The sequence below is a fragment of the Phoenix dactylifera genome, chromosome 17 (genome assembly GCF_009389715.1).
Source record: "Phoenix dactylifera cultivar Barhee BC4 chromosome 17, palm_55x_up_171113_PBpolish2nd_filt_p, whole genome shotgun sequence".
Classification (NCBI taxonomy): Eukaryota; Viridiplantae; Streptophyta; class Magnoliopsida; order Arecales; family Arecaceae; genus Phoenix; species Phoenix dactylifera.
Genome location: NC_052408.1, coordinates 11,106,560 through 11,118,772, shown reverse-complemented (window position 1 = coordinate 11,118,772; position 12,213 = coordinate 11,106,560). Strand labels below are relative to the sequence as shown.

The following is a 12,213-nucleotide window of genomic DNA, read 5'->3' as shown; positions in this document are numbered from 1 at the left end:
TTCCAGTGAGTAACAGTGGACTCAACATATTCCTTTCCTAGTCTTTCTATGTCGCAGGGTTGAAACCAAGAAATATTTGTTATTTTCCTGATGTTTTCCGAACATTTTCAATAAAACCTTCTCGTATTGAATGGGAGGACGAAAAGCAAGGGAACGAGTACCTTTTCTATCTATCCTTAGAAGTAGGGCGAGTAATAAGCTCGATCTGGATCCGAAATGGACTATGGATCTCGATCTATTGGTCTATGCGGGATTCGCCCTCTTCTCTGCTTACGCTCTAGTTGTCGCGGGGCTAGCTGGCTTGCTGCTTTCTTTCTCTCCTTACCGCGTGAAGATTAGTTCAATAGCCAAAGCGGACCAGAGAAGGTTAGTTTAGTGACCCGCGGAGATAGACCAAAGAAAAGCTGACCGGGGCAGGAAACAAAAGAAGAAAAAGTAAGGCTTGATTGGCTAAGGGACATAGGTAAGGAAAAGCTCTTCAAGAGGTTCCACTCTTACATATACTTATCATACGAATAAGAGAAGAGCAAATTCGTATATTGCATCTACTTTACTTTATGGAATTTATGGAAAAGAAAAATTCTTGAACCTCAAGTAAAACAAAATCTGTATTGTATAAAATAAAAAGTTTTATTAATAATTTATTTTTTTCCGGGATTGCAAATCTATTAATATTAAAGGTTCTTCTTTTGAGGTTTATAGTTTATTTGTTCGAGAAAAATGGATCCTTCATGATTGATCGTCCCGAACAATCTTTTAGAGGAACGACGTTTCATTTTGCAAGTTATTTCTCCCTCGATTCTTTCATGAGCTGGTCCTCGCCTTTCAAAGCCGGGATAAGGGCCTTGCTCGACTGGAAAGGACAGGATTGGTTTCAAACCGGAGGAAAGATTTTGTAACAAATATTTTATAAACCTTTTTAAATATTATGTAGGTTTATTTTCATAAATATATTTACATATGGATGGCAATAATAAGTTTATTTTACCCAAAAAAAAGAAAAAAAAAAAAAGAAAAAGAGAGGAGTCTTGTAGCTGACTCGACCTGATAATCTACAGATGGGGCTTTGACTGGCGCTCATTCACACGGTCGACGCCAAGTCCCCGCCCATCTGTAAGCCTGCCGTTTCGCCCAGTCGAGTCTTGCAAGGGTCATCTAGGTGGGCGCCCATAACTTCGCTCTTCCCTATCGTGCACTCCTCCGACATTTGGCAAAACGAAAGAAAAAAAGAAGAAATGGGAATATAATAAATTCACGGCTTAATTCCTGTTCCCCCCCCCCCCCCCAACTTTTCCTTTTCTTTTTCTTTGTTTTGTTGTTTTTCATGGATAAACTCAACAGATACCCATCTGGTCCATGACCCATTCTTCCTCGCTTCCAAGTCTTTTTATTATTATAGTTAAAGCATAAGGAGTGGCCTGGGGCGAGGAGGGCGGTTGATCTTGGGAAATTACCGCCCGTGGTTTCCTGGGCAGCCCACAAAACCACTTTCCCTTCTACCACCTTCAAGAACTGATCCGGTTAGGGTTAGGGTTTGATTTTGATAGGAATCCTTCAAGAACCGGGAAATCCCACTTTTTGGCAACTCTCTTTCTCGAATCGGAATTCTTGGGTCTTTGTCTATAATTCATCTGTTTTTGGCAAACAGAAGATATGGGCTCCTCAAGAATTTGTAAGTTATGATCTGAAAATAATATGCATCTATCATATATTTTCATTTGTTGTTGTTGGGTTTTCCTGTTTCCTTGTTTCTTGTGTTTAATATGCATAGTTCTGTTGCTCAAATAAAAAGTGTGAAACATGTGAGTTATAGAATCTTGTGTGTGGAAATCATGTTATGGAGGATTAATCATGTTAATCTAACTAAACATATGCAACTGCCTGTCTATGGATTTTTTTTTTCTTCTTCACCCCCCCCCCCCCCCCCCCCCCAAAAGGCCAAAATGATGGTTCATCTTCTCGTATCTGTGCAAGATCAGAGTTTGATAAGGTTTCCCCTGGCAGTCGGTGAATTAATACGGGCAGTCTAGACCATAAAAGATGAATTGCAATTTGATTGCTTAGACTCATCTAGGTTTCTTGTTTATGAGTGTTTATAATTATTTTTAATATGTTTCATTCATGTTTATTTAAGAATATTAAGATCATCTAGGATGTGCCTGAAAAAAATTACAAAGTCCTTCTTTGAACTTGAAACATCTTGATTGGATATGAACGAAGATACAAAGAAATGGTGCATTCTTGTCGCAAACTTCTGTTTTTGCATAACCAAATCTGCAAATTACGATTGCTGGTTGTAGGAACCTGTAGTGCAACAGATCTAGCTAGATGAAGTAAAGCCCCCCTAAAAAGGAGAAAAAAAATTGTTAAGAAAGTGCTGTGAAAGTTGATGTTCTTTCGTAGCTGACTGTCAAAGCTTAAAATAATAATAAAACATAATTCACTGTCTTGAATTTCAGTTTTTGAATCTAAGGCATTTGGAACATCTGAAATGAAATAGAATACTTTGTGCAAAGTTTGTTTCAGCATCAGGTGGTGTAAATTTGAACTTTGAGTCTGGCTCAGGATGCTTTGCTAAGCCACTTCTTGAGTTCTTGTATAAAATTACGACAGTTTTTCCTATGCATATACAGCTTATAATAATATCACTAGGTTGCAGTCTGTAGAGCTTTGAGATCAGACTGGAGGTTGGTAATAAAAAATTTGATGTGAATCTTTGACTTATTGAGGTGTAGAACTACTACATTTACTATGTCTGTTGTTATACAGTCTACACCATGATTTTTTTAATATGCTGTAGTATCATAATCATCAATCTTTTTTCCAACTATTTGGGGTTGGCTTTATGGATCCTCATACACCAAGTATTCCTATCTAAGGCCACCTTTGATATTATTCCCAGTTTCTCCATATCCTTCCTCATGACCTCCATCCATTGTAATTTAGGTCTTCCTCTTCTTATCATACTATAACTACCAATTTAGTTGTAATATACCGTTTCATATGTAAATGAGAACATTATGAAAAAGCAAAATCAAGTTATCACAGAATGGAGTGGGTGTGAGTTTACAATTTTATGTTAGACATTATGAAGAAACAAAATTAAGGGAGAGTATTTACCAGAATGAAACCATAGCTCATTGATGTCTTCCGGGTATTTGTTTGTTTTTCTCTTGCTGTTCTCAATGCATGCAAGTGATAGATAATCTGGGCGTCCATCAAATGCGTTCATGTCCAAAAAAGAATACTTCTATGCTTCTTTTGCAGATTCAGTATCCATGGTCTACGGAAGATCTTTAGAAATTTTAGATCTGCAGGAGAGTTTCAGCAGTATCCATGGCCTACTGAAGATCTTTAGAAATTTTAGATCTGCAGGAAAGTTTCAGCAAAGCTGAAATCTGGTTTGCCTTTCATAAAACATCACCAATATATAATCAAATCAGAGATATGTATTCCCTATTTTTAGTCCTTCACACTCACCAGAGAAATCTTATTATACAACCACTGCCTAGTTTATTCTAATCTAAAATTCAAACCATATTGGTGCCTCTAGGAATCTATATTTTCCCAATCTTGTCCTGCAAGAACGTACTTCATTCCTGCCTATCTGTGTTTCTTTCCCTCAGACCTTTGGACATTGTTGATTGCATGTCTTCACTCTCTTGGAAAACCTAAAATTTTAGGTGACATCTGGCAATGAATTTCTTGCTTTACATATGATTCTTTACATCTTTCTCAGAAGACTTATCTTTCAAGTAAATATTTTGAAGTATTAATTGATGGGCAGCTCTTAATTTAATTGCATTTTGTAACTTTCATTACATGGAAAGCCTATGCTTCATTCAACTCTAACACGTGTACTATTTGATCAACTTTCACTTGTCTGTTTATTCCAGCACAGTTCTTGGTGAGATTTATGTTTCTGATGCAACCGTCATATCCCCCCCTAATTTTAGCATTCATATGTGTTTTGATATTGCTAATGGAGATAATTTATTTAAGAACCTCCTGAACATGTCTAAACAATATAATATTCTTTCTTTCAGGATTGATGGGGACAAAATACATAGAAGCTGATGTTACAGATGATCCTGATGTAATACCCTCCAGTTCCACCAGGTTTTACATCACTTGCGTCATTCACTTTGCAAAGGGTCCAGGATGATGTTATGGTTTCGACAGGTGCTTCTGATTCAATATTACAGAGGGAAACTGATTGCAGCATCTTGGGTGATAAGAAGTTGAGGAAGTCACTTCGGCATAAGCCATGGGTGAACTACAGTCAGTATGATAATAGCTCAGAAGAAGAATCTGACGCTGAGCTGTATGAACAGGTCAGTACTTTCTGACAGAAATCTTTTTTATCGGTCTCTCTCTCTCTCTCTCTGTGTGTGTGTGTGTGCGTGTCTTTATTTGTTTTTTTTTTTCCGATGGTGACATTGAAGACAATTTGATGACTATGATACATTCATAACTGAGTGCTATTTAGCACTTCATATGTTGCACAGGGTGCTTCTTGATTTTTTGACAATCATGTTATGGTGATGTCATATGGGAGACCTACATGTGATTCGATCATATTGTAAAAAATATAATCACCTACTCTTGTGCAGAATGCGCCCGCAATCTGCTGCTTACCAAAAGGGGTTATTCGAGGATGTGCTGAGTGTAGGAACTGTCAGAAGGTTGCTAAACAGCATGCTTTTCCCACTTGCTTCATTCTTTGACCAGTTTGAGATTTGTATTTTTATTTGTTAAAGTGATAGCCCCATCTTGTTTCAGGTTACAGCAAGATGGCGTCCACAAGATGCATGCAGACCTGTCCTTGATGAAGCCCCCATATTTTATCCATCTGAAGAGGTTTACGTTATATATATAGGAATCTTTAAAATCCAAGCTAATGGTCGAGTCCCTTGCAGTAGCAAGGAATTCTATTCATGAGTTTTGTTATATTTTCAGGAATTTGAAGATACTCTGAAATATATTGCAAGTATATGCCCAAGGGCGGAACCATATGGAATTTGTCGTATTGTTCCCCCTCCTTCTTGGAACCCCCCATTCCTTCTCAAAGAGAAAGGCGTATGGGAAAATTCAAAATTTGCAACTCGCATCCAACAGGTGGATAAGCTTCAAAATCGTGACTCTATGAAGAAAATCTGCAGAAACCATTGTATTATGGGGAGGAAAAGGCGAAAGCTTTCGAAAATGGGGGGCACCAACAATGAAAATCTGATGGAAGCTAATCAACTTGGATGTCTAAATAGCATTGAGAGGTTTGGGTTTCAACCTGGTCCGGAGTTCACCCTGGAATCATTTCAGAAGTATGCAAATGACTTCAAGGATCAATATTTTTGCAAGGACATGGATTTTGATTTGAGGTCTGGGAATTGGGAACCATCACTGGAGAATATTGAAGGTGAATATTGGCGGATAGTTGAGAGGCCAAGTGAAGAGATCGAGGTATTATAAAAGATTGAAATAAGTGCGAACATTTGCATGGATACATGCATGCACACAAATGTTTCATTTCTTGTATAGCTTATATATTGATGCCACTAACACTCAGCATGAGCAAATGCACATGATTCTTCAATTAAAAATCCTGAGATGTTCTGGGCCTTCTTGTTGATAGTGATCTATACACTTTCTTTTTAGTAGATGTTCACTCATAGTGGGTCTAGCTCTTGAGACTGTGAGAGAGAGAGAACATCTCACTTAATTAGATTGCTTTTTATCAGTTCACTCTAATTGAAAATTCACATGCATGTCCTTTATGGATTTTGTATTTTACATTTTATATAATAAAATATAAAGTGTTTGCTGCATTCGTTGGTCGCAGCTAGTGACCATGCCAGCTGCACATGCTTGCCTCCCTCTTAAGTTTGATATGGTAGAGATGCTCTTGCAGGTGCTCTATGGTGCTGATTTGGATACTGGAGTTTTTGGCAGTGGTTTTGCCAAAGCATCTTCTTCTATGACAAATTCTGAATTCAAGGATCGATATGAGAAGTCAGGTTGGAACTTAAACAACTTTCCTCGGCTTCCAGGTTCTGTGCTCTCCTTCGAAAGCGAGGACATTTCTGGTGTTCTGGTTCCATGGTTATATATAGGAATGTGCTTTTCATCGTTTTGTTGGGTGAGATGCTTATAGCCAGATTGACATTAACACTGCATAAATGCTTTGGTTGCAAGTTACAAGCATATTTTATATATATGTATGTGTGTATATATACATTCATACATCTTGAGAGACCGTATGTTATTTAACTAGTGACATCTTTTGATCATATAATATTTTAGATTTGCTGTCTAACTGATTTAGTTGAATGATGTAAGGTTTTTCTGTAGTCCAATTGATGCTATAATTATAAAAATGGGTTGTTTTGCCTACAGCATGTTGAAGACCACCATCTATATTCATTAAATTACCTGCACTGTGGTGCTCCAAAAATGTGGTATGGAGTGCCAGGAAAAGATGCCCAAAAGTTGGAGGCAGCCATGAAGAAACATCTACCAGATTTATTTGAAGAACAACCGGACTTGCTTCACAATCTTGTGAGTAATGATATCATTATGCAATTCTTTTTTGGCAGTTAGATACATGACTGTCTGTTGCAGGATCAAGGATCACATATTGCATGCGGCTCTGACAAAGTGCCTCAGCTACCTAAACGTCTACCAAGTTTATAAGAAAAAATTGTCTTATCTGCTAGAGATCTCATGTTTTCTCTGCTCCTTCTTTTGTAGGTGACTCAATTTTCTCCATCATTGTTAAGATCAGAGGGAGTGCCTGTTTACCGCTGTGTTCAGCATGCAGGAGAGTTTGTTATCACTTTTCCTCGAGCATATCATTCAGGTTTCAATTGCGGATTCAATTGTGTGGAAGCTGTAAATGTGGCTCCTATTGACTGGCTGCCTTGTGGGCAGAATGCTGTTGAGCTTTATCGCGAGCAAGGACACAAAATTTCGATATCCCATGACAAATTGCTACTGGGAGCTGCCAGGGAAGCAGTTAGAGCTCAGTGGAATATCTTATTTCTGAGGAAGAACACATTAGATAGCATAAGATGGAAAGACGTCTGTGGATTGGATGGCATCCTAGCAAAGGCACTAAAGGTGAACTTTGTATGTAGAGTGCTTGGGATTATATTATGTTTTTCTTATGCAACAACTAATATCTTTCTTGGTTAGGCACGTATTGAGATGGAACGTGTAAGGAGAGACTTCCTTTGCTGTTCTTCTCGGTCGAGAAAAATGGACACTGGTTTTGATGCTAATAGTGAGAGAGAATGTGTTGTCTGCCACTATGATTTGCATCTCTCTGCTGCTGGATGTCCATGTTCTCCAGACAAGTTTGCATGTCTGATCCATGCAAGGCAGCTGTGCTCATGTGCTTGGAGCACAAGGTTCTTTCTGTTCCGCTATGAAATCAGTGAACTCAACACTCTACTCGATGCTTTGGGAGGGAAGTTGAGTTCAGTTCATAAGTGGGGGCTCTCAGATCTTGGGTTGAGTTTGAGTTCTTATCTCTCAAAAGACAAAGCACGAGAATCCAAACCCATGCATAAAGCTAATGATAAAGAAACTAAAGAACAGGGGCTGCTAAATCAGAGTTGTTCTAATGATGATGCAAGGACCGAAGTACCAAAGGAAGGAGAAAAGATAGCGCTTGACAAAGTTGATTCAATACATACAGTTGTGGATCACTCATTAACCAAACCCACAATCCTATCGGTTTCTAAGGATCTATGTCCAACAGAGAGGTGCTTAACTGAGGATCAAAACATACATTCTGGAGAAGGATACAGAAGATCAAATTCAAGATCATCTGACTATTCAGGACAGATACATTCTTCCAATGGTACAGTAAGCACCAATCTGATGCAGAATAATTATAGTGAAGCAGCCAATGTAAAACAATTTAGCAGCTCAAATATGACATTATTGAAGCCAGGAGAAAAAACATCTTCTGGTGATGCAAATGTTATATCAAGGGATGGTGAACATAAAGAAGCATGCAAGTTGTCAAGTAAACCAATGGTGGATCTCTCTGTAGGAAACTTGAAAACTTTTGCCAGGCTGTCAAACTGTGATGATAAAGTGACTTCCTGCAATTTTCACAAGGATCAGGTTCTTGTAGCACCGGATACATATGCATCCATTATTAATGACAAAGATGTCAATTTGCTACCTGTTCTGGAAGAGTCTATTAATTTCTCAAATTCAGCATCTGTTCAGGTGAAAGACCAGGAAGAAGGAACATGCAGAAAGGATTTCTCAAGTTTACCAAATCAACAAGCTTTGAGATCCTTCACTCAAAATAGACTTGAATGTGCAATGTCTACCACTGGGCCCATTGCAATAGCAATTTCAGATTTTCTAGCTGTAAAAGAAGTATGTGGTAGTAGTTCTACAGATATTGGTAATCATCTTCAGCATCCTGAGATTTCTGGAAATAAAAACCAAATGATGAAAGCAAAGCAAGGAAACCTGAATCAAATTCTCATCTGAACCTGATGGATAGAGGAAAACCAGTTACAAGCCCATCCTGTTCATTAAATAGTGTTGATAGATGCAGCAGTCTTCAGAGTGGCCCTCGCATGGCTAAAGTGGTGCAGAGAATTAATTGCACTGTCGAGCCTTTAGACTATGGTGTTGTGTTCTGTGGAAAATTATGGTCTACCAGTCAGGCCATATTTCCAAAAGGTATCAGCGATAACATGTTTAATGTGCTTTGACTGTGATGAATCTTGGAAGATTCTATCACTTATTGATTTTTTTACGACCTTTGCTTCTTGCTTGCTCGCTCTTGGCTCATGCAAAACATCAAGTGCCATCAATATAGTTTGCTCTCTATTGTTCAATCAGGAAACAAACAGAATATAATTTTAATGTTCTATTATTTAGTTATTTAATTTTTTACTTTGTTCAGTGGTTCTCTGAATTTCTTTAAATACAGGATACAGAAGTCGAGTTAGATACATAAGCATTCTAGATCCAACAGAAATGTGCTACTACATATCCAAAATTCTAGATGCTGGACTGCTTGGACCTCTATTTATGGTGAGTAATTTTTTCCTTCCACATATTTCGCAATTATATGTGATGTAGTCATGCTTTACATTTATTTTCCTGTATAATGTAGTGAGTAGTGATTGTCTGTGAAAATGTCAAAATCTGCATTTGGTTAGTCATCTTACCCCTAAATTTAGACAAACTACTGTATCGACAGATCCAAGAATGTAACTGAGCAACACTACGCTCCATGGAAGACAAAAGGAGGCAATGTAGTCATTGACAATCTAATATCTACTATTTTAACACCATCAAAAGGTATTTGTTCAACATTTTACCCATTGGAATATGTAAAGAAATGGAGGGGAATCTGATCAACAGTTTATTTTGCCCTAATGTTTCTTGACATCTCTCTCTCTCTCTCTCTCTCTCTCTCTCTCTCTCTCTGAGGCAGTGTTCTGGTTCTTTCTGCAGGAGTATGGCACCTAATGTCAGTTTAACATTGTTAGCTTGTGTCAATCTCTGTTCACATTCATTATACTTATTTGTTTCTCTAGAATATTACTGATTGATATTTCCAATTGGCTCCTTTCTTGCATGCCTTTCTCCTCAAATCTGGGCAATGCTTCTTGTTACTAGTCTCATCGTGATCATGACAGCGGGAAACTTTTTATGCTAATATCAATTTGATCACTTACTTGTGTTAAAAACTCCATAACTAACAAGGTCACTTGATCCTTTGCAGTATCTCAGATCATCTCTGTCAGATATTAAAAATTTTACGGCAATTTTGATTTCTTATCATGGCAAAATGAAGAGCAGACAAACGTATGTTTGAAAGGATTTGATAAATTTATCTTATCCATACAAAAGTGTGTTAGCCTTCTTTGAATAATATCAAGCTTTTGGAAAAACTTATCAAGCAAACCCAGAGTGATCTATTTGAAGTTTGAAGCATTATACATCAAATTGATGTTAGTCTGGCATAACAGATTGCATTTTATACTGCTTGACGATTATACAGATGTCATTATATCTTTCTGCCTTCCTTGAGTTGCAGGTTGCGGTAGAGCATCATCCAAGTGAAGTATTTATTCACATGTCTGCCACCAGATGCTGGGACATGGTGAGAGAGAGGGTGAACCTGGAAATTATGAAGCAGCACAAGATGGGAAGGATCAACCTTCCATGTTTGCAGCCCCAAGAATCTGTTGATGGCCTCGAAATGTTTGGTTTATCATCACCAGCAGTTGTGCAGGTGAGTGTAATATCTTTTACTGGTTGGACACTCCTTTCTCCTATCAACTGTTTGACATGGATCTCACCTAATGCTTTCAGTATCCGATGCTTTTTATCCTGTGAATAAGTAAATTGTGTAACCTCCTCTTCCTGGTGATATTGATGCTGGGGTAAACCTAGGGGCCACCCTTGTCTGTGAGTAATATTATTTGTTTTAGTTCTAAATGTGTCTGGCAACAGCAATTTCTCACCAGTGTCAACTCTATTTGTAATGGGTATTCGTGTCCTGTGAAATTTGACAAAGTAAATCCTTTGGGTTATGGATCTTTAATTTCCTATAAAGACTCAGCTATAGACTGTGCCTTCATCTTCTACTCTTTCTCAAAAACCATGCAAAATTAAACTTCCTCAGTTTCTGTGAATGATAATGTATGTTGACATTGTAATTTTGCCCAAGTGTAGCGAAGAATGTAGCGCAACTTTCCAAAGGTATTTTTGCATTCGAATTTTTTGTTGCTTGCAGCAAGGGATATTTTTTTCCTTTTCCAGTGGAAACTAGGGGCAGGCAGGTGTAACCATGCTTGTGAATATTTTTCTTGACTTTGGGTTTGCTTTCAAGATAATATATACTTGTAATCTCAGGGCATGGCTTAAACTGTTCATCAATACCCATCATTACATTACAAAAAAAAAAAAAAAAGTGTTAGGTAGTTCAGGAGAATGAAGGTCTATTTGATTTTATTAATCCATCAAGGAGATCTGCTACTCCACTGCATCATCTACTATATCCATTTTTCTTGCTATACGAGAGAAATTGGTTCAAAGTTTAAGCTTACATATAAGGCTCTTGATCCTCACAGGTCATGGAGGCACTTGATCCAAGTCATGTTTGTACAGAGTACTGGAGATCCAGGCCCCAAGCTCAGGCCCCATCCCTTCCAGCTACCTCGATCAAAGACAATGGGTCAAGTCTTATGAAGGACCAAGGCAGTGAAGAAGGGCCGTTGCCTGTTGGCTCCGTTGTGACACTTGGGATTAGGAGCCTTTTCAAGAAGGCCAACCCAGAGGAGCTGCATGCTTTGCAGAGCATACTTGGCCATGATGCGCCCAGCAACTCTAAGCATCAAGTCATCCAGCTTCTAGATGAGGAGTTGGAGAGCAGGAATTCTAAGTAGAAGATATTTCAGTCGCTGTTGCCATGAGTTATACCAGGAGTCTAACAGCCAACTACCGGAGTCTCTGCTGTGTCATTATGCAGGCACGAATTGGTTTTGAGCTGAAAGTATATATGAACATTTTCGTTATCCTTCTTTTTAACCTGTAGATCGGTCACACATACAGAACTTGCAGAGTGTAGGCAAAAGCATTGTATCTATAATTCGCCCATTCATTCTAATAAGATCCCATTAGCTTTCTTTGACATGTTGTTTGTCAAAAAAAATGTTCTTTTCCTTTGAGTATTACTCGGAACAGCACAAGGTTTCTTCTAATTGTTAATGACAGAACTCGCAGGGTGTAGGCGAAAGCATTGTATCTATAATTCTCCCATTCATTCTAATAAGATCCCATTAGCTTTCTTAGACATGTCATTTGTCAAAAAATTGTTCTTTTTCTTTCAGTATTGCTCCGAACAGCACAAGGTTTCTTCTAATTGCTAATGATAGGACCCTCCAGGCAACGGAAGTCCATGTGCGTCGATTGGCCTGATTCGTTCGATGAAACTTTGCCTGGTATGCAGTTCCCGAGCCATGTAACTTATCCCGTCCCAATGTTGAGCTTTGATTCCTTGCTTCTGTTCTTAAAATCTAGGCTATTCTTAGAAGATTTTAAGGAGATTCCAGTATCCATTCCAGGCTTGCTAGTGGGGCTGCTAACAGGCTCCCTTGGGACTCTCAGCCGATATAAATTGTGCTCACAGGCTGGCCCAACTCGGTAACTTCCACTGGAGTATTTCGAAAA

General features: G+C 38.3%; 1 protein-coding gene across 1 annotated transcript; it reads left to right on the top strand.

The window, feature by feature from the left end:
• Positions 1 to 1,286: 1,286 nt before the first annotated feature.
• Positions 1,287 to 11,680, top strand: LOC103721953 (lysine-specific demethylase JMJ18-like). The gene is given in 14 exon segments (XM_039115016.1): positions 1,287 to 1,672; positions 4,047 to 4,102; positions 4,104 to 4,334; positions 4,614 to 4,685; positions 4,783 to 4,860; positions 4,960 to 5,460; positions 5,909 to 6,136; positions 6,394 to 6,555; positions 6,748 to 7,116; positions 7,192 to 8,512; positions 8,515 to 8,706; positions 8,960 to 9,063; positions 10,076 to 10,273; positions 11,115 to 11,680. Coding segments are annotated over 13 exon segments (3,822 nt in total). The 5' UTR covers positions 1,287 to 1,672; positions 4,047 to 4,051; the 3' UTR covers positions 11,430 to 11,680.
• Positions 11,681 to 12,213: the final 533 nt, after the last annotated feature.